Source organism: Adiantum capillus-veneris, chromosome 18 (genome assembly GCF_014529385.1).
Source record: "Adiantum capillus-veneris isolate H3 chromosome 18, ASM1452938v2, whole genome shotgun sequence".
In the NCBI taxonomy this organism is placed as follows: domain Eukaryota; kingdom Viridiplantae; phylum Streptophyta; class Polypodiopsida; order Polypodiales; family Pteridaceae; genus Adiantum; species Adiantum capillus-veneris.
In genome coordinates, this window is record NC_140948.1 from 59,541,240 (window position 1) to 59,567,387 (window position 26,148).

Consider the following 26,148-nt stretch of genomic DNA (forward strand, 5'->3'; position numbering starts at 1 on the left):
TACAACGGAGTACCGATAGAGGCCAGGACATGTCCCCTATGTCACATGGAGCTTGAGACAAAGTTGCACTACACATGCCATTGCCCAGTTTACTATGAGATATGAGGCCGCTTTCACTGCATGTTCAAAGAGGGCTTTGGACCACCCTCTAGAGTCATGGGAAATGAGGACCAAAGATTTCTGGGTCTGTTTTTGCCCAAGCTGGGCAAACACAGAGAGAGCCTGATGAGAGGAGAGGCTAGCCAGTCTCAAAGACGGATGACAGACTTCTTTAGAGTGGACACTGAGCAGCTAGAGGTGCAGTTATCATAACAGAGCTCACATTCTCCTCACACTAGAGGCACGTTGATCGATCGAACCACCGAGCTAGGGAGATCTAGACGCCCACGACTACGAAGGACTACACAGCATCGACGGAGGCTGCATCAGAGGATTCGGATCACTTTGGCCCAACATGCACGACGCCCCGTCAGACTATTGACCATGGAGGAGATTGATGAGATCCACCAGCGACCGATGATGGATCTCCTATGATTTAGCTCTATTGAGGATTGCACATCCTACTGATCTTGTATCAGCCTTTGTATCTCACCCATTATTTTCCCACACGCACACCCACATTGTGTTGTATTAGTCCCCCAGTCACTACTTTCACCCCCCCCTCCCCCAACAACTCATATCCTACACATTTCCAGCTAGTTGCTTTAGCAGTTAAGATTTTAGTTTTCCACTTCACTTCATTTTATTTTTGTACCCAAACATTGTATTACATCCACCAAGATTGTATCAGTTTGGTCTCATAGGTCATTTTGGCCTTTTGAAGACGTTTAATATAACATTTCATTTCATTTCTCTCTCTCTCTAAAGTCGTAATCACTTGTGTAAAACCCAATCATCCCATGCATGTGCTGAAATGTGTAAAACCCAATCCTCCCATGCATGTGCTGGATCAAAAGAAGGAAGATGTCCTAATGATTGGACTTGTTCTTGCAATTGTTGCCATAGAGGCCGATAAGCTCTAGGCAGCCAAAATTTGTGACCTGCATGACAAAATGATAGCATAGGAATCTTTCTCGGAACCAATGTATCAATTAGCCGCATTACTACCAATATGGCCATGCGATTGAATTGATGTCTAGTAGAGGACTTTTCTGACCAAGAAATTACACGAGATGTTGCTAGGGCCTCACCTATAAGAGAATATGCATCTTTACGAGAATTCAAAGGTCCCCATGTGGAATAATTAAAACCTGCTTCCATGACTTAACCAAATGATGCAAAATGAGTGAGGCTGATATCTGCACAAGTTGAGAAGCATTCACAATACCCACCACGAAACACTTATGCGTGTCTTACCATGTACAATACCAATGTCTTCAATAAGAGCAATTGCCATATCTATCCATGGCTGAGAGGCATATCTATCCCCACTGTGCTTCTCGAACATGAAGAAGCAGGTTGACAAGGACGACCCCTTTGAGCAGGCCATTCAAAAATGCAAAGAAGAAATGGGCAAGGTCATCGACAAAATTAATTGCAACCTCCTATGCACAATAAAGAAGCTCGAAGAACGTGTGTCGACCCAGGAAAGCAAGATAAACACACTTTCGTGTGACTTCCCAAGATGCGGAGATTGCATTACTCAAGGAGCTTGCAGGCTCGTTGCTGCTGTCCATACACCCTCATCATCGCTACCTGCCCCAGCTTCCCCTCACGCTGTTCCAAGCCTGCTAGCCCACCCCCCCCCCCCTCTCTTCCCTTTTTGTCACTCTTTGGGTTGTTCGCCTGAGCTTGGCCTTGGTGGTGTTTCCCAGTGGCAGCGACTCATCCTTCACCTCATTTAGCTTCTTCGGCGCTCTCGATCCACCTTTGTTTGTGTTCACAGTAGCAAATACAGATGGAGGATTCTGCTCCTCCAGAGAGGCACTCGACGGAAGCCCCCTCGCCCAACCCCGCGGAACCCACTATCTGACTTTCTCTTTTGTTGACATAGCAAGCGAGCTTAGAGAGAGAGGAGACGCACCTTCAGGCCACCTCTGTTATATGCAAGATCATCGGCACTAGACCCAGCAGGGGGGATGTGCGAGACCTCCTTCAGGCCCCCCTTTTAACAGAGGTGGCCAAACTCATTGACGTTTAGCTTCTCGGTCACGGCTACTATTAGATAGAGTTTGAGTCTTCCGAGATGGCATCCAAGGTCATTGCGATGAACCCCCTGGCCATCCCAGCAGCTAGAGCTCACTTTCAACAGTGGCGCCACGGATTTGATCCAGCTACCGATGTTCTCGTTCAGGAGGCAGACCTTCCCATCTCAATCTGCTTCCCATGCCTTAGGAGAGAGAACCTCCCGCTCCTTGACAAGATAAGCTCAGAGATTGGGATGCCTTAGAGACACCTCGCACGGTAGCTTCTGTAGCTGCTAAAGAAGCTGGCATACCTACAGTTCGCGTTTAGGTTCGTGACACCGACACCCCGAAGGTCGTTCTACTACCTCGAGTGAGTGGTGGTTGGCTTTTCCAGACTGTGGAGTACTCAGGCCTCCCGAACTAGTGCTTTATTTGTCAACAAACGGGCCACCTAGCAAAGGCCTACCCACGTAAGAGGCCCAGACCTTCGGCACAGAGGTAGCCCGAGCCTCCTAAGGCTGGGTTGACACAATTGTCAGACACTCAGGGAGCTCAAGCGTGATCCTCCTCCGAGCTCGGCGTCCACGCAGAGGAGGGATGGTAGCAGTTTCTTGGTCGTCGCAGCCAGGGACCTCCACGCCAATTCATCCCCCTTGGTAGTCACCCTTCACCGGGCCAGCAGTAGTGGGTTTCCACAAGGAACCGTTTTGACCCCTTATAGTAGGACGAGGCCACAATTCCACCTTCCACCTCATCTTCACCACTAACAGCCCTTCTTCCCCCCGCCTCCATCTCCTCCACACACCCCCCCCTCCCCATCCCACCTATTGCTGCCCTCCCTTCTAATTCCACACACTCCCCCCCCCCCCCCCGCTTCCTCATCCTCTCTTGCTCCTGCCCCATAGCCGGCTTAGAGGGCAGGACCCTCAGCATCTACTAGAAGGTCTCTTGGCAACGCTTTTTCCACAAGCCGTCGCGCGAGAGAGGAGCAGCCTTTCCTGCGGTCCCCCCTTCTGGTGTATACATCACCGTTTGCCGCAGCCCCTCGAGGATTGACGAGCTATGACATCCGTCGCTGGCAGGACTTCTTTGCCTACGACTTCACACGTTGCCTCGGCGACCCTTCACCAAGGCAGCTTGCTTCAGAGTCCATGTACTATTTCTTGCAGCTAGAGGGATAGAGGCCCTATACACAGCGGTTGGTTTCTCTTTTCCCCTCTGTGGTAGGGACCAGTCTGAGTGGACTTTGGACTTCGTGATGGAGTGGCTTCAGGCTCATCCTCTTGAGTTCTCTCATCACACACAAGACTCAGGGGTTACCGACTTGGTACAGACTCTGTGGCCGTTGGCCAAGTTCTCAAGTCACACCTCTGGACACAGTAGGATGTAGACACATTGTGGTACATTTTTTTGCCGACACTCAGAGCCCACCATGAGGACTCCTTGACAGAGAATCTAGCCCTACGGACGGCACGCTCTTCTTGGTCTTGGTTTGGACAGTCTTTATAGTTACGCCTATCTCGGGTTGCCTGAATGTGAATTACTCCCCATCCAAACCGGCATCAAAGATAGCGAGGTTGGTTGTTGTTGTAGCATCGGTTTTCTCTCTCTGACTCCATGAGAATTGTCTCATGGAATGTGCAAGGATTAGGAGGGCCCCAGTTTCAGCGTCAGAGGGGTCGATTGCATCAGGAGCTTCAGCGATGCCTTGTGGGTGGTGAGATTGATATTCTTATGCTACAAGAGCATCATCTCTCTAAGAGACGCATTAGACGATGTGGTCAGACTTTGCGTGGTTGCTATGAGATATTTTGGTCAGCTGCTTTTGGACTTGGAGGTATCCTGGGAGGGGTAAGTATGACTATTGCGGACTCATGGCAGAAGGCCATTGTGGACAGAGGTATTAATTGTGCCAGACATGGCTCAGTGGATTACTATGCAGATTCAGGGTTGCCTCATGGGTTTCCTGAACATATATGCGCCCAATGTGGCAAGTGCACGAGTAGAGTTTTAGTCTCATATTGTAGAGTCTTTGCCGCATGCAGAGCAATGGTGTGTTGGGGGAGACTTCAACATGTTGAAGGACCCCTCTGATAGGATTGGAGGTAGCCATGCTACTGTGCACGGGGATGAGTTGGCGTCTTGGGAGCAGACTATGTATGACTTTGAGGGTTTCAGATGTTTGGCAGCACTCGGGCTTTGTGAGGCCCCCAGACAGCTTGTCTTCCTCTCGCTCTGGTTGTAGAGGAGGTGGAGTGAATTTATCTCAATAGATCGCTTCTAGGCAAGTGACCACTTCTGTGACATGGGGGGATCTGTTTGCATCCTTGCAAGGACTACTTTTTCCGACCATGCGCTAGTGATTCTCACTGTGTTCGACAAGCAGAGGAGAGGGGGTGTGATGTTACGCATCCTTGAGAGGATCTTGCTAGAGCCAGAGCTTAGAGACCGAGTGGAGGCACTTTGGACACGAAAGACACCCCTGCTAGTAGAGTGGCTTGGCCTCTGGATTGCTGGCTGATCTTTTTTGCTTCTTCGTCCAGGAGTCTGCAGCTCGCTTGGCTTCAGCCAGGGAGGAGGAGAAGCGTCTGCGACGGGGCCTTGTTTCCTTGCAGAGGATGCAGGAGCAGCATCCCGACAGTTCTTGGTTGGAGGAGAAAATGCAACAGGCTTGACAGGAGTTGGTTAGCATTGAGGAGCAGCGTCATGAGTTTGCCTTGCATGAACAGGCATCTCAATGGACCCAGGTGGGTGAAAGAGATACTGGGGAGTTCTTTGAGACGGTGGGGCCCCGCCATGTGCACACCAATGTCAGCCAGTTTTGAAGACCCGACAGGTCAGCTGCTTTCAGAGCCTGAGGATATGGATGCAGTTGCTATTGATTTCTACTGTGATCTGCTGTCAGCTAAGCCTTAGTCAGAGCGCCAGGATGCATGCAAAGAGAAGGTTTGGGCACAAATGCCTGCCTTGTTATTGAGGAGGCACTGCTCCATGAGGCCCTCAGAGCACTCCCCCAAGGTATCTGTCCAGGGGAGGATGGTTTGACTCCCAGTTTCTTCTTGGATTATTGGGACTTGCTTGGTTCAGATCTTTGCGACGCATTTTAGTACATCTTGCACACTAGAGAGATGCCTAACAGCATGAGTGAGGGCTTGATTTACCTTATTCCCAAGGAGGGAGGCTCCTTGGATGAGATTCAACAGTGATGACCCATCACCATCCTCAACTCAGCCTACAAAATTCTAGCAAAGGCTTTGAGCTTGAGAATTCAGCCACTATTAGAGAGCATTGTACATGGGACCAAGACAGGTTTTGTTAAGGAGCGTAGTATCTTTGAAACATCTTCAATTTTTCGGAGGCGTCTGCCTTCATGCGTCCCTGAGAAGAGGATCTGGTGATTCTCCTTCTCGAATTTGAGAAGGCTTACGACAGAGTTGAGAGGGACTTCTTGGAGGGCACTCTACGTAGGATGGGTTTCTCAGATGCTTGGATCAGAGGTGTGTCCGCTTTCTACAGACGTGCACACAGTCAGGTGCTTTTGGTAGGGGGTACATGGGAATGTTCATGCTCACACCGTTAGACAGTGTTTCCCTCTCGCCTCCGTCCTCTTTTTGTTCTATGTTGAGGCGATGAGCAGATTTTTGGCCTCATAGAAGGTTGGCTTGCGTGGTTTAGAGCTCCGTATTAGGGGAGACGAACTATTGGACGCTGAGTTTGCCGACAACTCAGCTTTGTACTTGAAGTGCCGGGAGGCCAATCTGCACAGGTGTGAGCAGGCTCTAGAGGTGTTTTGTTGTGCAGCAGGAGCTGAGAGGCAGAAGTGAAAAATAGACCCGATGGCCTCTACACCAAGACTATGCACAATGGCCTCATCATGGGGGATACACAATAGGGGCACCACCTAGCAAGATATGCGGCTAAGACGCATACATATACACAATGAAGCATGCCATGGAAAACAATTTCAAGATCCACGCCCAAATGTGGAATGGGGTGGTCGGAGAATAAGGTGAGAGGAGTGGCGAATGAGTGAGAATGGGCTTGCTACTCATGCATGTTAGTAAAGAAGATAATGAGATAGGGGAAACTTGCGAGTATGCTCACTTATCATACAAGAGGTGGCGAATCCGCACACCTCAAGATGGAAGTAGCAAGATGATAGGAATATGAGAGGGAGAGAGAGTGTGTGTGTATGGTGGCGAATCCGCACACCTTTACATAAGCAGAAAAAAAAAGGCAAGGAACAAGCATATACCATACTCACAATGAGATGTAACCAAATGGACACAAAGTATGGCACTAAGATAGAGTGTGTTGATTGCTTGCAAAAGAGGAATACAATAGGTAGCGTATGGCAGGAAAATGAGAAGGGGACAAGATCGTAGGAGGCATAATGGAGAGATGGGAGTTGATGGCGAGGAATATCATGAGTGTGTCCACCCTTCTTCTTCTTGAAATTGTGCCTTCAACCCTTAATTACAAGTGGTGTGGAGGTGTGGTGCTCACCTTTTGTGCATGGTGATGGTGATGATGATGGTGTTGTGATTATGTGATTAGGGTTCATGCTACAAGCATGTAGCACAAGAGTGTGTATGGATAGGTGTGTGTGTGTGTTTTTTTTTTTTTTAAGTGAGCTCTCATGGCCTCCTTATATAGGGAAGGAGGGGAGGCTTTAGCAATATTTCTATTTGAGGTGAGTGTCCCACTTTGGTGACTAGGAAAATGGAGTGCATGTGACTGTGGCTCCCATCTTGTCTCCTCATTATTTAAAATACCATAGTCAATAGAGAGAGAAGAAGAGAGAATGTGGGTAGAATGTAGAGGATAGGAGATATTTACAATAGTTTAGCTTTGGCTAGACATAAGCTTATTAGGGAGAGAAGAGAGAAGTAAGAAAATTATAAGAGAGGTTGTCGAAGGTGGATAATTGTTGATGAAGATGGATCCTCCAAAAATGGTGATAGAATCACTCTAGACTTGCCAAGACCTTATTAAAAGAGCCTTGTCTCTTGTAATCATGCTTGAAGACTTGTAGAACCATAGCCATTCTAGAGGGAAGAAAATTGGGGATGGCCTGTGTCACCATTACACGAGAAAACTGGGGTCCACTACAAAAATCATATCTCCGTGTTCATAACTCCAAAAATTCTGAAAAAAATTGAGCTAAAAGTTGAGATCACAAGCTACATCTTTCATGTTGAACGCTCCTTCAGATTCGGGGTTCTTCTCTACTTAAAAAATTCAGCCAAATAATGTATTATTTGTGGCTGCAAAGGTCTTTTGGTGGTCTCCTTTGAGTGGACTTCTCTCTTGCCTTCAAGTGTAAGCTCCTTCATGTATATGAAAACATGACCTAGAGTTTTGAAAAGATTGGCAATCATCTAGATGGAGTTATTTTTTGAAATTTGAAAGTGGGGTTGAGGTTTGAAAATGAAAACTAGTGAATAAAATATTTGGTATGGTGGAATAATATATATACATGAAAAATATATTAAAAAATACTAAATATATATATAATGTAATTTAGAATATATATATTTAATGCTTAAGGTCAAAAGAGAGATCAACAAAGAAAGCTTACTTATTTATGCTACATCTTGATTGATTAGCATAAGTCTTATTTATTTAATAAAAGCTAAAACGTTTGTGAAAAAGGAAGAAAAAATCAAAAGTAACTTATGTAATAGGAAATATTTTGGTAAAAGGGCAAAAATATATGGGGGGTTCCCATGCATGGAAAAGCTTGCCTCATTAGCCCTCCCCCTAAAGCTAGAGGTATTCATGCCTCTAGCGCTGTACTTGATCCTTCTTCAATTGAGGTGGAGGAGTCTCCCTCCTCATGGATTTCCATCATAGGTGCTTGATCAAATCTCAAAAAGTATTGCTTCAATCTCCATCCATTGACACGTGTTTTGTAGAGCCTACCATCTGCATCCATCAATCGGTAACTGCCATTGGCGTAGCGCTTTCTAATGACAAATGGCCCCTCCCATCTGGGTGAAAACTTTTTATCCTTCCTAGTGTCAAACCTGTTATCATACCGTAGGACCAACATACCTTTCTTGAGACTTTTTGCCCTAAGTCCCTTGTTGAAGGTAAGTCGACGTTGCTCTGCCTGTGCTGCATAATAGTTGATAGCATCTTCTCTATCTAGTTGAAGCCTCTCTAGATCAAGAATGTGGTTGTGGAGATGAGTATTAGGACGTTCCACCTGTCCAGCTAGCACCCTGAGACTAGCCAATTGTACTTCAATGGGTAAAATGGCTTCCTTACCAATCACCAAGTGATATGGTGTAAACCCAAGGGATGTGCGAAATGAAGTGCGATAAGCCCAAAGTGCAGCCATAAGATGCTTGTTCCAATCACTTTTGTGATTGTTTACATGTTTAGTGATCTTGCAGATCATACCATTTACCTTTTCCACCAAACCATTGCATTGTGGGTAGTAGGGAGTTGAGTGTCGTCGTGAGATACCTAACTTCTCCATTAGCTCTCCTACAAGGTCTCCTCTAAAACCTGGTCCCCTGTCAGAAATTATTTCAAGAGGAGTGCCAAAACGGCAACAAATGTTTTCAAATACGAACTTAGCCACTTCCTTAGCTGTAATCCGGGTGGTAGCAACTGCTTCATCTCACCTGGTCATGTAGTCCACACCCATGATGATATAAAATTTACCTGATTGGCTCCTTGGCAAAGGCCCAATAGCATCAATTCCCCATTTCTCAAATGGTCCATATGAGATTATAGGAGTCTGTGGCTCATATGTGAGTCTCCTATCCCCTGCCTTTTGACATTCCTTGCATGTTTTACACCAATGATGCACATCCCTATGTAGACTAGGCCATACAAACCCCGCTTGTAGGATCTTTCTACTAGTGATGTCAAGTGCAAAGTGTCCTCCGCAAACACCATCATGGCAACTTGAAATGATTTCAGTGATCTCTTTAGAGAGAGGTACACGCCTAAGAATTTGATCCTTACCCTTACAGTAGAGACCTAAGAATTTGATCCTTACCCTTGCAGTAGAGGCCGTCATTGATAAGGCGGTATTTTGTTGCCTTGCGCACAAGCCACTGCTTTTGGCCCTTAGTAAGATCCTTAGGACACTCTCCTGTGTCCAAGAAACTCATGATGTCAGGCATAGCATCGCTACCTTGGAAGAGAGGCAGCTTCAACTTGATAGCACCCACCACTGAAACATCTTGCAGCTTCTCTCTAGCTAGAGCATCTGCTTCTTGATTTTCTGCTCGAGGGACATGATGTAATTGTACAACTTGAAATTTCCCTAAAAGTTCCTTGACTTTGCGCAAATGGCCTAGCAAGCTATGATTTTTACAAGCCCAAGTTCCTTGTATTTGTTTTATTAAAAGCATGGCATCACCAAATACATTTAACCGTTGAATGCCCTGTGTCACACACCACTCTAACCCAAGAGTTAAGGCTGCATATTCTGCCTCATTGTTAGAGTGAGAATCCAAGAGATTCCCAATGGAGAAAACTTTATCCCCTTGCTCGTTGAAGATGACAATGCCTGATGCAGCTTTGTCCACTTTCTTCTTGTAGGCTCCATCAAAGAAAAGAGAGTGAGCCTCCTCTACCTTAGGGACTTCCAGTACGGGTGTAATATCTTGATCATTTGGATTTATCTTTAGCTTCTTTTCATAGTGACGATGAGTGAGAATACCTCCTAGACTGGCCCTTGTGGAGTTCTCCACTTGCATTGTGTAGTCAAACTCTTGCAGCCTTGTGAGCCATTTGGAAATCCTAGAAGAAACATCCATGTGCTGCATTACATAAGGAAATACTTCTTCCATTGTTAAGATTATGAATGGTCTAGACAATAAATAAGAGCGAAATTTGGTGGTAGCAAACATTAATGCAAGCACCATGTGCTCCACTGCCGTGTATCCCTTTTCTGATGGAGTCATCATTCGACTAGAGAAGTAGATAGGACGCATGAAAGAAGTTTGAGGATCCTTTTGCATCAATACAGCCCCAAGTGTGTCATTGCCCACACTAGGGTTTACATAAAATGGATCGTCCCACTTTGGAGGTGCTATGGTGGGAAGTGAAGCTAGAATTTGTTTTACCTCATTAAATTGTTGTTCATTGTCTTCACTCCAAGTGAAGATTTCTTGATGGGTAACTTGTTGTAAAGGGAGAACCACTTGGGAGAGCAAGTGAATGAACCTACTCAAATACCTCACCTTTTGAAGAAAAGAGACCAACTGCTTTGTTGTGGTGGGAGAGGTCAAAGCCACCAAGGCTTGAACCTTGCTTGGATCAGCTTCAATGCCATTGGCCGAGATCACATGGCCAAGAAGAGTAACCTTGCTTTTACCAATGTGGCATTTCTCCACATTGAGTTGGTCCCTTAAAGCTTGTAGCCTAGCTAGACCTTCATAAACTTTCTCCAAATGAAGAGAGCGAGAGCTATAGATACAAAAGTCATCAATAAAAACACGGATTGATTTTCCAAAGAATGGCTGAAAAACAAATGTCACATATCGCTGAAAAGTGGCTGGAGCATTAGTGAGACCAAAAGGCATAACTCTGTAAGCAAAACATCCCCATGGTGTGATGAAGGTTGTCTTCTTTTGATCTTCTTCAGCGATGCTAATTTGGAAGTAGCCTGAGTAGCCATCACATACCGTGTAGCGCTCATGTCCTGCTACCTCATTGAGTATTTCGTCTTGAAAAGGAAGAGGAAAATGGTCCCTCTTTGTGGCTGCATTAAGAGGCTTGTAATCAACACAAACCCTCCACTTACCATTCTTCTTTGGTGTGACTACCACTGGAGAAACCCACTCTGAGTCTTCAATGGGATAGATAAACCCGGCTTCTAGCAACTTCCTCACCTCTTTGAGCAGGGAGTCTTGTTGAATTACTCCTAGCTGCCTGAGCTTCTGCACTACAGGTTTACTTCCCTCCTTGAGCTTAATGTGATGTTGAACTACTGTGATGCCAGTGATTTTATCATATTCATCAATGAACAATGTGGTAAAATTACTTAGCATCAAAATATAATCTTCACGCTCCTTCCCACACAACTCACTAGAGAGCATTTGATGTAGCTTATGTGCTTCTACCAGAGGTTGTATACCTAGTGTCTCCCCTTGGTTTGATGATGAGGCATCAGGTTGCTCCATCTTCTTAGGGTCCTTGAGAATGATCCCCATCACCTCAATGCTACTGTCACTTTCTTCACTCACTGTTGACTCCTCTGAAGTGGTTGAAGAGTCACCACTAGAAAACTCATCCATAGAGGTTTCTAGATCCATGTCGCATTGCCGACCTATCTTCGTGTCGTAAAGTATTGGCCTCCCTTTTGCATCCTTCATCTGGATTATGCCGGTGTCCCAGTCCTGCTTAGCTCTCATAGCCATAAGCCAAGGCCTCCCTAGAATGATAGGGTAGCCCTCCCCTTTGTGTGGCATGACAAAGACGTCCACATCTACCTCGGTGTTGAATGTCTTTATCCTAACTGCATTCATAACACCAACACATTGAACTTTTACATTATTTTCCATTTTGGCTCGGCATGGTGCCGGCCGAGTCACCTCTAAACCCAAACGATGCATCATTTTTTCACTCATGACGCATATTTATGCGCCACCATCGATGTAGATATTGGAGATGTGTTGCCCTTTGATGTAAGCATCCATCACTGGTAGTATGTCATCTAAATTCCTCCCAAAGATAGCCCCAGCTATCTTTGGCTTTGGTCGTCTCGTGCTAACTATCTTTGTCCATTGTCTCCTCACCCTAGGTGCTAGGTGGAGTAACTGGGGCCAGGTGATTTTTGGGCCCTGCACAGAAACATCTTGAACCAAATCATATGGTTTAGAACATTCACCCAAAGAGAAATCTACAATGTCAATTTTACGTCGTGACTTGGACGGCTTTTTGCTAGATTCCCTTTTAGTCTTCATCTTTTCTTCCTTTTGGGAAGATTCACCATGCCTAGCATGTTTTACCCCTATGGCATCTACTCCTTTAACCTTGGTCTTATCCTCCTCCACTTTCTCCTTTCCTTTACCTTCAAGACTGATGACGCTTACTGTTTGATTGCCAACTGGTGGTGGGGGTAAGGATGGAATGAGAGGTTGTGGTGGTGGTGGTGGTTGTGGTTGAATGGGTGGTTGTAGGATTTGCATGGGTGATACTTGTTGTGGTGCCCTCGGTGGTGGTGGTCTTGCTCTCGGTGGTGAAACCTGGTTTTGCCTGTCTCCTCTGTTGAAATTCTGCCTCCTTGGGTGTGGACAGTAGTACATGCCATGACCATCCTCCCCACAATTGTAGCAGTGGTATTCTTGGTTTTGCCTTCGTTGTCCTCTTCCTTGCTCTTGGTTGCGATTGTGTGCATGTCCTTGTTGTATCAAATGGACTGAAAGATTCTCAAGTTGATTGGTGATTCGATTGAGCAGGTCTTGCTGATCTTCAATTGGTTCTTGTGGTTGAATCCTCTGGGCGGCTATTGTAGGTGGTGCTAGAGGTGGTCGGGTCCTAACGACTTCCTCTTCATCGATATTCCTAGCTTGTAGGCGCAACTTCTTGTCTTTAAGGCGGGCCACTTCAACTGCTAGCTCATACGTAGCAGGAAACCTTCCCTTCACCTTCTCATTAAGAGTTGGCCATAACCTAGCCACAAACCGATCCTTCTTTAGGAAATCAGGTGCCCCCTCATCCTCTCTTAGCGATGCAACCCATCGCCCCCATAAATCTACAAACTTTGACTCATATGATGCGTATTCCAGCATACTGCCGTGCTTCAACTCTGTCAACAATTTCCATAGCTTCTCTGATGTTGTGCCCTCTCCAAAACGCTTGAGAAAGGCTGCTCTTAATAAGTCCCACCGTTCCTTGGTTGCTTGTGCCAAGGCATTGTACCATGATCTTGCCTCCACCTTCATTAGAAGTGGGAAGATGCGCAAGCGCGAAACATCATCATCTCTCGCAGAGATGACACATGCTATTTCCAAGTTGTCTAGAAAGTCTGCAGCATCCTCGCCCACCTTACCAGTACATGTTGGAAATGCTACACTTGCCATTGTGAGAGTGAGAAAATTAACTCGTCTTAGATTTTTTTTTTAATTTTTTTTTTTAATAGAGATTCTATACTTGGGTGCTCGGTGGATGGAAAACATACTATACAAGGATGAAAATAACTACATCAAAAGACACTTCATGATTAATCATAGGGAGGATAAAGGGTAGAGAAGAGGTGTTTATCTCTTGCAGTCGTTCTCTACCAAACATGGTTGTAATGATCTGCTGATAAAACATCTTGCGGTCCAAGGTTACTTTGATTTATTGAATTCGTTGTGGTGCATAAGTTTGGTTCCTTGCAAAAGGTTGATGCGCTGGGTCCATCACATGATAATTCGGAAAGGCTCTCTCCTTCGTGGTGGAAGGTTATAGTTGGAGGTGTAGAGCTCTTGGTAGTCGAGGTCAAATTTACAGTACCACAGGACAAGGTTGTCTTCGTCTTCTAGCTCTAGGACTGTCCCTCTAGCAAGCTCTTGGAAAAGCTTGAACTCTCTCTCTTTGAGCAACTTCACTTTCCTGCAAGATAGAGTGTCATCTAGTGTATACACAGGTGTGATGAGGTAGGTGGTGAGTCTTACCACTTGTATTAATCCAAGTTGGATGGATACATAGCAAGCTGTAAAGTCGTCATCATAGCCTTGATCCACAAGCAACACCCCTTGGAGGTGGAGGGTCTTGTCTTTCCGCCAAGCAAAACCAGTGTCAAAGACCTTGTCGATGACAAGCTCCGCCACTTCACTTGGTAGACGACGTAGAATCCATGCTGCTGTTTCTAGGTCCTGGCTCATGAGATGAGAGTGAGGTATAGAAAGACTTTGGAGGATTTACCCTTTTGTTTTGGAGACGGGGTGATTGTCAGCGCTGGAAAACCCTTGAATCTTTTGGTGCAAGGGAGAGGGAGGGACCACGCGTTCGTAGTAGCTTCCTCAAGTTGTGAAGGCTTGTTGTGGGCGTAGGTGGAATAGGTGGCAAAGATGTGGATGTAGATGTAGAGAAGCCTGGTGCTACTTAAAAGCCTACTGATGTGAGAACGCCTGTGCGGATGTCAAGGGAGAAAATGATGGCCTTTTCTTCACTTTGGGTTGCACTCATATCGAAGGTGCGGTTTTTGGCTACAATGTAAGCATGATGCAGCTTGTGCCTTGCTTTTACGCTTGCGGGGATGATGAGAAATGTAAACAATCTGAGTAGGGAAAGAGGGTCTTGCCACTTCTTCTATGCTAACAATACAACACCCTCGCAAGAGTGTCTTGATGACTTGTGTCAAACCTACTTGAAGCTCCTCCTCTTCAGTGGTCCAATTAGAGAATTCAAGAAGCCACTCGTCCATGAGGAGAAGTAAACATGTCAGCCTTGTAAACTGAAGGTTTCAAGAGCTCTCCTCAGTGGGGGCACCAAATGAGAGGCGGAAGTGAAAAATAGACCCGGTGGCCTCTACACCAAGACTATGCACAATGGCCTCATCATGGGGGATACACAATAGGGGCACCACCTAGCAAGATATGCGGCTAGGACGCATACATATACACAATGAAGCATGCCATGGAAAACAATTTCAAGATCCACGCCCAAATGTGGAATGGGGTGGTCGGAGAATAAGGTGAGAGGAGTGGTGAATGAGTGAGAATGGGCTTGCTACTCGTGCATGTTAGTAAGGAAGATAATGAGGTAGGGGAAACTTGCGAGTATGCTCACTTATCATACAAGAGGTGGCGAATCCGCACACCTCAAGATGGAAGTAGCAAGATGATAGGAATATGAGAGGGAGAGAGAGTGTGTGTGTATGGTGGCGAATCCGCACACCTTTACATAAGCAGAAAAAAAAAGGCAAGGAACAAGCATATACCATACTCACAATGAGATGTATCCAAAGCGACACAAAGTATGGCACCAAGATAGAGTGTGTTGATTGCTTGCAAAAGATGAATACAATAGGTAGCGTATGGCAAAAAAATGAGAAGGGAACAAGATCGTAGGAGGCATAATGGAGAGATGGGAGTTGATGGCGAGGAATATCATGAGTGTGTCCACCTTTCTTCTTCTTGAAATTGTGCCTTCAACCCTTAATTACAAGTGGTGTGGAGGTGTGGTGCTCACCTTTTGTGCATGGTGATGGTGATGATGATGGTGTCGTGATTATGTGATTAGGGTTCATGCTACAAGCATGTAGCACAAGAGTGTGTATGGATACGTGTGTGTGTGTGTGTTTTTTTTTTTTTTTAAGTGAGCTCTCATGGCCTCCTTATATAGGGAAGGAGGGGAGGATTTAGCAATATTTCTATTTGAGGTGAGTGTCCCACTTTGGTGACTAGGAAAATGGGGTGCATGTGACTGTGGCTCCTATCTTGTCTCCTCATTATTTAAAATACCAGAGTCAATAGAGAGAGAAGAAGAGAGAATGTGGGTAGGATGTAGAGGATAGGAGATATTTACAATAGTCTAGCTTTGGCTAGACATTAGCTTATTAGGGAGAGAAGAGAGAGGTAAGAAAATTATAAGAGAGGTTGTCGAAGGTGGATTATTGTTGATGAAGATGGATCCTCCAAAAATGGTGATAAAATCACTCTAGACTTGCCAAAACCTTATTAAAAGAGCCTTGTCTCTTGTAATCATGCTTGAAGACTTGTAGAATCATAGTCATTCTAGAGGGAAGAAAATTGGGGATGGCCTGTGTCACCATTACACGAGAAAACTGGGGTCCACTACAAAAATCATATCTCCGTGTTCATAACTCCAAAAATTCTGAAAAAAATTGAGCTAAAAGTTGAGATCACGAGCTACATCTTTCATGTTGAACGCTCCTTCAGATTCGGGGTTCTTCTCTACTTAAAAAATTCAGCCAAATAATGTATTATTTGTGGCTGCGAAGGTCTTTTGGTGGTTCCCTTTGAGTAGACTTCTCTCTTGCCTTCAAGTGCAAGCTCCTTCATGTGTATGAAAACATGACCTAGAGTTTTGAAAAGATTGGCAATCATCTAGATGGAGGTATTTTTTGAAATTTGAAAGTGGGGTTGAGGTTTGAAAATGAAAACTAGTGAATAAAATATTTGGTAGGGTGGAATAATATATATACATGAAAAATATATTAAAAAATAATAAATATATATATAATGTAATTTAGAATATATATATTTAATGCTTAAGGTCAAAAGAGAGATCAACAAAGAAAGCTTACTTATTTATGCTACATCGTGATTGATTAGCATAAGTCTTATTTATTTAATAAAGACTAAAACGTTTGTGAAAAAGGAAGAAAAAATCAAAAGTAACTTATATAATAGGAAATATTTTGGTAAAAGGGCAAAAATATATGGGGGGTTCCCATGCATGAAAAAGCTTGCCTCAGCGCATTGATCAACTGGAGGAAAACAGTGGCTTTCTAGGTTGGCAATGCTTCTACGTCTGATTGGTCACCAAGTGAGGGCTTCAAGTGGATCACCCAAGGACTCCAGTACAATATCTGGGTTGTCAAGTTGGCTTGGACTTGTCCCTTGAGCAGTAGACTGCTGCCCTTCTCCTGTCCATTAGGAGGAAGTTGTTGCATTGGAGTTCGGGACAGCTCTCTTTGGCAGGTAAAATTGTTGTGGCTAACCAGGTGCTGTTGGCTACTATGTGGTACATAACGTCTTGCTGGATCTTCTGGAGTTGTATCAGCCAGCTGGAGAGGCTGATCAAGAACTTTCTTTGGTCGGGGCGCGACACCCAGCTTGCCCGGGCCAAAGTAGCCTGGTAGGTCATCACCTTACCATGTTCTCAAGGGGTGTTGGGAATCATTGACCAAGCACAGCAGAGCAAAGCCCTTCTTGGAAATTTTGTGGTCAGAGGACTGCATCCAGGCGAGGAGCCCTGGAAGAAGTTGTTGCTTCACCGGCTCGAGCTCGAGTACCTCATGCAGGAGGCCCTTGGAGGCCCTTTATCAGGTGGATTTTTACAGAGATGCGCGCAGTTGGTCTGAGCAGGAGATTGGAGGCTCGGTTTGCAGTGAGCGTGCTGAGGTCTTGAGAGCAGTTGACGAGTGGCCTAGAGCAGCATTAACCCACTTGCACGGAGGAGCGCTTGAGACAGCCCCTTGTTTGGAACCCCATGGTCAGCACGGAGAAGCCGCCTAGTTGGTAGTAGGCCTCATGTTTCTTGGTATCCCATGGCGGAGGGTCTAGCCCATCCTCTCGGTGAGTGGCTTCAGTTTTTAGGTTTCTACGAGGAGGCTCAAAGCATCCAACTATGAGGCATGAGAGGGGTGCAGAGCATGTGACAAGACATTACAGAGGCTGTACCAGCTGAGTACCTCATCACTCTCGAGACAATAGTTCCCAGATGGATGGGGGCCTTCACGCGACTGGAGGTCCTCACTGCAGTTCGGGCTTGCTCGGAGTCTGTACCCCACGAGGTCCAGGGAGAGGGTTACCCTCACAGAGTCACATTAGAGGCTTCTTAGGTTGCAGTGTGTTGTTTTCAGAGGATAGGAGTTTTGGGCATTTGTGGGAGGACCTGTGTCATAGATCCTGACCTTGTAGATCTTGAGAGAGGCCACTGGCGGCTTTGGGATTGGGAGAGCTGCCCTTTGGTACGAGTGTAGTGGGACCCTAGAGAGTGGTTCTAGAGAGACCCTTTCTCTTCAGCCGATCACCCTAGGATCCCATTCTTTTAGTACACAGTTCGACTGGGACGCCACACACTGGTAGCACAGAGGGAGTCTCGTCCTGCTGTAACACTTCATTTGCAGGAAGAGGGTCTCACAACTGAGTTCTTGTCAGGGTTCTAGGAGCGGTTGTGGGACTCCAGACAGTCGAGGAGAGTCACTTTGTTCCACTGGCTTGTTGCACACAGTGCTACAGCAGTTGGGAGCTGGCTAGTACACAGTGGCTTTTCGGCAGCCTGTGCAGCTTGTGATCACCCTTAAGAGAGTGACTGACACTCTGTGGGACTGCCCCATGGTACAACAGGTTTGGCTTTGGGTTCTTCGACTGATGCCGACTCTTTTCACAGCTCGAAAGTACACTTGGGGTGCTGCAGCTTGGTCGACTCCTACGGGCCCTACGCTCGAGTTTGAGTCGGCTTCCACCACCAGGATGATAGTGAGCCAGGGGGTCGACCTACACTTCAACTTGCCACAGAGCTTACCCCCAAGGAGTGGTGCAGTGAGAGAGAGGTGTGTTGTGGCCTAACACTCTGGTTTATTTGGCGGGCCCGTTGCTTCCGCATCTTCGAGGCTCGCCTTGTCCCATCAGCAGAGACTGTTTGTGATTTTTGGTTGGAGCTGATTCACTCTCAGGGGCCAGTTCAAGAGACTCCAAGGCAGCTCCGACGGCATGCGGGAGGACAGAGAGGCGTTCTTGCGACTCTGGCGCCCAGGGCCTTTTTTCACCATGGTCCACGGGGCACCCAGATGGCACTACCGTCCACTTGTGTGGCTCTTTCCTCCTCCCATGTCTTGATGTAGCCCATTGTACATATTCTGCTTTTCATTGGGAGAGACCTTGTTGTTGATGTATCCCTCTCTAGCAAAGGTGGCTGTAGCCCTATGGAAAGTTTTATTAACTAATGGAAGGATCTTTTTCTCGGAAAAAAAAGGAGCTTGCAGAAGTGCAATCAGGCACACACTTGAAGAGGGAGAGCTTCAACCCTCAGTAATTGAACAACTACACACGATTAAAGAGCAAGTGCGAGGCATCAAAGAGGGTGGATGCTATCACAAAGACTCAACAGAAAGTGGACGAGGCCGAGAAATGGATCGAGGTTGGCAAGAAAGGGAAAGGCAAAGAAACAACGTCCACACCTACCATTATCAACTTGACACTAGAAGAGGAGAAAAGAAGACGTGTGCGTGCCTTACATATGTGAGAATTTGTGGCCTTAAAGACAAAGATAATGTGGATGAGGAAGTAAAAGAACTTATGACTATGATGGGGGTTAACGAACCGACGCATAGTGGGCAATAAGAACATTGGCAGCAATGGGAAAACCTCAAAAGAAAGGGCACTTATTCTTCGTTTCCCCTCCATGGAAGCGAAGAAAGACTTTCTGAAGAAGAGACTGACTCTTAAGAAGACGGGCATCTTCCCCGGAGATGACCTCACCCTCTCGCAAACTGCCCATATGCAGGAGGTAACAATGCAGAAGGGAAAGATTTCTTTTTATCGGGACGGAAGAGTGGTGATATTGGAGCGACGCTTCGCATGACGATGCAAGACCTATGGGATCACACTCAAAGTTGCTACTTGGAACAATGATGGATCCCTACGCCTTGATGTGGGTGCTTTTGAGGATAGTTTCACTGGAAGGGACATCATCTTCTACTCTACGACACATCAGGCCCCTGGGCAGTCTATGCCACATGTCAACGGATACAGATGGGAGACAACTTGCAGAGAGGAGACTCGATCAGAGAACACGGGATGCAACTCCGGGGGCGTGACAGTTTTATTCACGGAGGAGTTGCAGCCATTGGTACATATAGCTCGCTGGGATGAGCAGGCAGGTACATGTGGGTGAGACTAAGGGCAGAGACAAGCAGAGATCTCTACATTTCTATTTGTTACTTTCCTCCGAGTACATCAGCATATGCACCATCAGGAGGACAGTCCCCCGTTTCTATTTTGGATGATGACATATGGGAGTTCTCGCGGGATGGTGACATTATCAGCACGGGGTACTTCAATGCTAGGACTGCCCAGCACCAAACAATATTTTATGATACCTCAGAGGAGATGTTGAGGGAGTTGGATACTGTAGAGATGGGCCTATCTAGATTATCACAGGATGTGGAGCATACTGAGTATGGACGGTACTTGATAGACATGGGGACTGCACATGGACTGGCCATCTTGAATGGCCTACAGAGATTTCCCGTTGCAGGAGGTTTTACATGCTTTTCGCAGATATGGAGCCAGCACAGTGGATTATGTCATGGCACAGCCGAGCTTTATCTCTAGTATCAAGGACCCCATAGTTAGACCCAAACCTGTTGGGTGGCAGTAGATCATGCCCTTGTATCGATGACCATTTCTTTCCAGTTTAGTGTAGCAAGCATGCCACTGGTAGCAGCCCCTACTCGCTACACCTTTACACGGGAAACAGACTCTCTCTACATGGACGGGATCTACAAACATGTGTGCACTGAGTCATGGTGACCTTGGAGGAGCTTACTACTGTACTAACATAGACTTTGCATGATGCAACAGTAGAGGCATACCCACACACCTAGCCTGAGCAAAGACGACATTCTGGGAGCATGTTCCAGAACAGCTGGTATGATGAGGAGGGCCGCAAGATGAGAGCCAGACTTCAGAGGGAGGTGCTTTTTGGGGGACATCACTCACAGACAGTCTCGGATTGCCTTCCAATGCCTAGTGCAGCGGAAGAAGAGGGCTTTTAAGAGAACCTATAAAGCAATCCAAGATTGGGATGCCAGAATTCTGGAACTTACATTTAAAGGAGGACAACTAAAAATTCCATTTGCATACAGCAAGGAGGAATGGAAAGAAGCTCTCGGTGATTTCCAATCAAAGAAGCATGAGTCATCAACCACAATTACAACTACTGCTCCTCTAAGAACTTCTTCTACTTAGCTTATGTAGGGAACCAAGCAAGTTTGGATACCCAAAAGTCAGCTCGTCGACCAACCTCAACAAATCTTGCTGCCCAAAAAGTTGTTGTACATCGCCAACAACCCTAAGGTAAGGCCATCGCATCCACCTTTTCAACAAAAACCACAGTTACTAAAGATGAGATGGATATGGCAACTAAAGAAGAAATATACAACTAAAAACAGAAGACCAACTGCCCAAAGCGGACAAGTCAAACTATGGGTACCAAAGACCCTATTAGAAATAGGTTGGCATCGTTATGGATGATAAAACATCTGATGGTGAAGCAAGGCCTCCTGAATAATCAAACTCCTCAGCTGAAAGACCTATGACCAATCCGTCTATGCCGTCGCCCTCCAGGTGTCAAGCTTATAACTTTGTCTTTCTTTTCCTATGAAGCACAAATTAGCATTCATGAATGTCTAAAATCTTGCTGTTTGAGCCTGGAAATCGTCAGACTTGAGTCTATATAGGATATAATAATGCCTTCCTGGTTTATGTGTACTTTGTAGAGTCTTCGGAGGCTTCTACTTACTGTGTACTTCTACAGTCTTGGGGGCTTCTTGCTTCCAGTGTTGACTTATCAAGATTTTGTATCATTTTCTGCCTTGCAAAGTGAACACAAACTGTGAACCACAGAAAATGCAATCTTGTTTTTATAGCCAACTAGGTTCTCACTAAGTTGCACTTACCTATGTAGTTTTGATTGTCGTTCACTATATACAGTCTGGAGAGGCTTGTTGTTTCCAACCTTGAGGACGACTCAGTAATGCAGTTGACATATGATAGCATGGGAAAATTTTTCTTAGAAAGGCAGAATTGGAAAGAGGCCAAGAAGTTTTATGAGCGGTCAAAAAACAATGCCTGTATAGCACACTGCCTTCACAAGCTTGGAGACTGGAAAACTTTGGAAGGCCTAATGAAATCTCTGAGTAAAGATGATCCTCTTCTTCTGTACATAGCAAACCAGTTTTGGAGTGTAGGCATGTGCAAACAAGCTGTGAGTATTTTTCAATGTATTATTGATTAAACACTTATCTCAAACAGCATACATAGCGTTTCAGAATTACTTACACATGATACTCGCCCACCAACGGGCTATCTGCACAGACAGTCACACATGCATTTCCTTGGCGTGCACAAACAAGCACACCTTTTTGGGGGGTAAAACTAATTTTTCATTGATTAGAGGAATGTTCAAAAGATATGGCCACCTAAGGTGGGCAAAGCACACCAAAAAGCTAGAAACAGTCGTAGAAGCACACCTTTTTTGGGGGTAACACTAATTTTTCATTGATTAGAGGAATGCTGAAAAGATATGGCCACCCGAGGTGGGCAAAGCACACTAAAAAGCTAGAAACATTCATAGAAAACCTCGAACTGTTAAAGTGAGATGTCTCTCAAATGGAACAGTCACGAAGGGATTGAAGGAGCTGCCTACGAAAGTATGAGTAGGGTAAAACTAAAGAACTGATGTAGGGCATATGAAGGGACCTTCTCTGCAGGTAACACCCACAAATTTGCACCGGTAGCTCCCTGGATGGAATTAAGATTTGTGCCTTGCTTCCCAATAATGTAGCCAGATTGAGTTCTTGGTACTAAGAGCATCGATGGAACAGTAAATCCAACTTCTTAACCTCCACACCATGACAAATACATTTGTGAACTCTTAGAAGGCCATGAATGGATGGAGATAGCTCTACCTCTGGTGCAGTTCTAGCAGAAATCATAACCTGGTCTAACAGCGCAGGGTGAGCCCACAGCCAGTGGGTCTAGACTATCCAGCAAGTTCAAGGGTCTTGTTGCCTAGAGGTTGGGTGGGTTTGTTGCTATTGCATGACACATACAAGGCAGTATAAAGATTGACCAAGCCCCCTGCAAAGTCCGCTCCGGTACTACCACAGAAAGCGTCATCCTTTCTTACCGAGTAGAAATTCCTCCACCCCCGCTTCCACTTGAGAGACTAAACCAGCCAGCTCCTCAACAACGTACACTTAGCGGAGTGAGACTTTAGTTGAGGTCCCACTGGGTGTGCCCAAAATGAGAGCACCTATAGCAAGAAAAGTATGTCTTGCTCTCTACTCGGGGTGCTCCTCAGTGCAATATGCAAGAAATCTCACCCCAAACATAGAAATATACACTGTAGAGCAATATGGAACAAGCAAGACTAACTCAAATGACACAATAATAGACTCCAAACCCAACAGAAACTTGACTAACTTATGGAACCAGTAGTGACTCTGGCTGGCAGCACACTCAGCTGCAGGCCTAGGACTCATGGGTACAATGGGGGTGTCGAGGCTCCAATTGTGGAGGGAGAGTGTAGATGTGCAAGTGCTAGACTTAACAGAAGACTCTAGACTCAATGGAGAGAATGCACGAGAGAGAGAGAGAGAGAGAGAGAGAGAGAGAGAGAAATGAAATGAAATGAAATGGAGAGAATGCACGAGAGAGAGAAAATGAAATGAAATGAAATGAAATGAAATGTTATATTAACGTCTTCAAAAGGCCAAAATGACCTATGAGACCAATCAGTTACAAAATAGTGAATCTAATACCATGTCTGGGTACAAAAGAACTAGAAAAGAACTAGAAGTGGAACAAAATACTACTACTACTACTACAATCTAAAACTACGTGGGTGTAGCAGCTGATACAATAGGTACCCGGTAAACTGGATGTAACAGTGTGTGAAACAAAGATGGAAGAAATGGTGAGGATCCATCCTCATCTGCACTCTGGATGTCGAGAGAGTACGGCTCGAATCTTCTGTTGTAGTCTCCGTCGATGCTGTGTAGCTCCTCTCCTCAGTCGCGGTCGTCTGCATCTCTGTAGCTCCAATGCTCGGTCGATGAGAGTGCCAGTAGTGGTCGAATGAGTGTGGGACGAGCTCTGCAGTGGTGGCTGCTCCTCTGGCTGTCCCATATCTAGTGAAAAGAAATCTGTAATGTGTCTCTGGGACTGCCTCTCTCTAGCTCTCCCTAGTAAAGTGTCTCTATACCTGTGTAACTCAAGTAGATATAGTCCAAGACATCTTTGATCCTCATAACTCATGACCCTAGATAGAGGACCAAAACCCTCTCTGAATAAGCAGTGGAAACGCCCCCGTATCTCATAGAACACTGTGCAATGACATATGTAGTGCAACTCTGTCTCTAGCTCTCTCTGGCATAATCGGCATATCCTGCTGTCTGCTGGTATCCCTCTGAATCTACCAGTCTCAATCTCGAGTTGATGTGAGGATGTGCGTATCTGACCAATGGCACAACGCAAACCATGAGACATATGTGTGTCCATGTAGCTGGGTCGAATCACAAACCCATCTCCTGTGAGGTGGAGAAGATGCTCTCTATAGAAAGCCATCTTCGTGCTCAACTCCTGAGGCGGCTCTATCCATGTCCTCCTGGTGTCGAGCTGGATCAGGTCCTGACGAATGAGTCTAGTGAGTCTAGAGAGAGAGAGAGAGAGAGAGAGAAATGAAATGAAAAGCATAGAGCAATGGAGAGAATGCACGAGAGAGAGAGAGAGAGAGAGAGAGAAATGAAATGAAATGAAATGAAATGTTATATTAACGTCTTCAAAAGGCCAAAATGACCTATGAGACCAATCAGTTACAAAATAGTGAATCTAATACCATGTCTGGGTACAAAAGAACTAGAAAAGAACTAGAAGTGGAACAAAATACTACTACTACTACTACAATCTAAAACTACGTGGGTGTAGCAGCTGATACAATAGGTACCCGGTAAACTGGATGTAACAGTGTGTGAAACAAAGATGGAAGAAATGGTGAGGATCCATCCTCATCTGCACTCTGGATGTCGAGAGAGTATGGCTCGAATCTTCTGTTGTAGTCTCCGTCGATGCTGTGTAGCTCCTCTCCTCAGTCGCGGTCGTCTGTATCTCTGTAGCTCCAATGCTCGGTCGATGAGAGTGCCAGTAGTGGTCGATGAGAGAGAGAGAGAGAGAGAGAGAGAGAGAGAGAGAGAGAGAGAGAGAGAGAGAGAGAGAGAGAGAGAGAGAGAGAGAGAAATGAAATGAAATGTAATATTAACGTCTTCAAAAGGCCAAAATGACCTATGAGACCAAAAGGTTACATCTGGTGAATCTAATACCAGGTCTAGGTACAAAAAGTACAAAGAACGGAAAAGAAAATAGTGGGTACGGTGGGATGAAAGCTGATACAATGGGGGCATTGGGCTACTTATATACTATGTGAAGTAATTTTCCCTACCTAGAATCTTGTCAAATAAGTAAAATAAATATCTAAAAGACAATTAAATAATTAGGATCATATTGGCCATTCACTTGAAATGCATAAACTTTGCATAAACTACAACAAGTTTGACTTTTCAAACTTCATCAAAACCCCACAAAACCTTACAAAATCTGAAATTTAGTGTTAAATGCTTGCACGCACACATTTCAGGCAACCTCAAATGCAACCTCAAGCACAGATGCTATGCCATTATAGACTCTACTATGGTAAAGCACCTACTTTCCTAAAAGACATTGAGAGCAACTTGCTTTCTTGAAAAGATTTCTAAGAATCCATCTTCATTCATGTCCTTGGTCCTTAGCGCGCATCACTTAGTCCAAAATTCTCTTAGACTATGAAACATTTCCGTACAAGTGCTCTCGTCATCCATATTGTGGCGCACTAGAGATGCTTTATACTTGGTCACTTCATTACTGAACTTCACGAAGCAATTTCCGTAGCGATGGTCAATGTCACCCAGTTTGTGACGCACCAAAAATGCCCAAATGGTCAAATACTTCCTCTAAATGCTGTGAGTTACCCATCCGATGTGACACATCAAAAGGACCCTTTCTAGGTGGCCTATTAGATACCTCCTTTCACAATGCTCTAATCATTCTCATGGAATTAGAATTGGCCATGGTGTCCATTAGACCATCACTCTCTGTGTCTACCACGTATCACGGCCCAAGCAAGAGTCCACTCAATGTGAGCCCAAGACAAAGTGTAACTCCCTAGCCAATGTAAGTGACATTGTAGCCCTGCTACAGGTTTCTCGCCACAAAACCACTCATTGTCTTGGAGAGTGGTGGTAAGCTATGTACCAACTCTGCACAAGAACATTGGTGATGTGTACACTGCATACATTTTATTCAGAGTGGAGTGGGAGAGAAAAGTAGATATCTCTGAGAGGAAATCTACTAAATATTGAAGTGAATTGTCAGATATTAAAGAAGAGAAACATGTGTGAGCACAAAGGAGACAGCATTAAGTTGATATGTTGGCATCTGAGTGAGAAAAATGAAGGTAGGTTGAATGAGCTGAATGAGAAAGATGCAGTGGGAAGCGCTAAAGTAGAGGCTTGAATGGGGAATGGGTAGGAACAAAGTTGGACCTTACAGAGTTGCAA

General features: G+C 45.4%; 1 protein-coding gene across 1 annotated transcript in view; it reads left to right on the forward strand.

Annotated features, from left to right (window-relative positions):
- The window catches only part of LOC147435734 (uncharacterized), a 254,651-nt gene that overhangs the window by 164,954 nt on the left and 63,549 nt on the right, over positions 1-26,148 (forward strand). Inside the window, exon 16 of the mRNA XM_086488033.1 lies at positions 21,488-21,761. Within this exon, the coding sequence (XP_086344159.1) occupies positions 21,488-21,761 (274 nt within the window). The remainder of the gene's footprint in view (positions 1-21,487; positions 21,762-26,148) is intronic.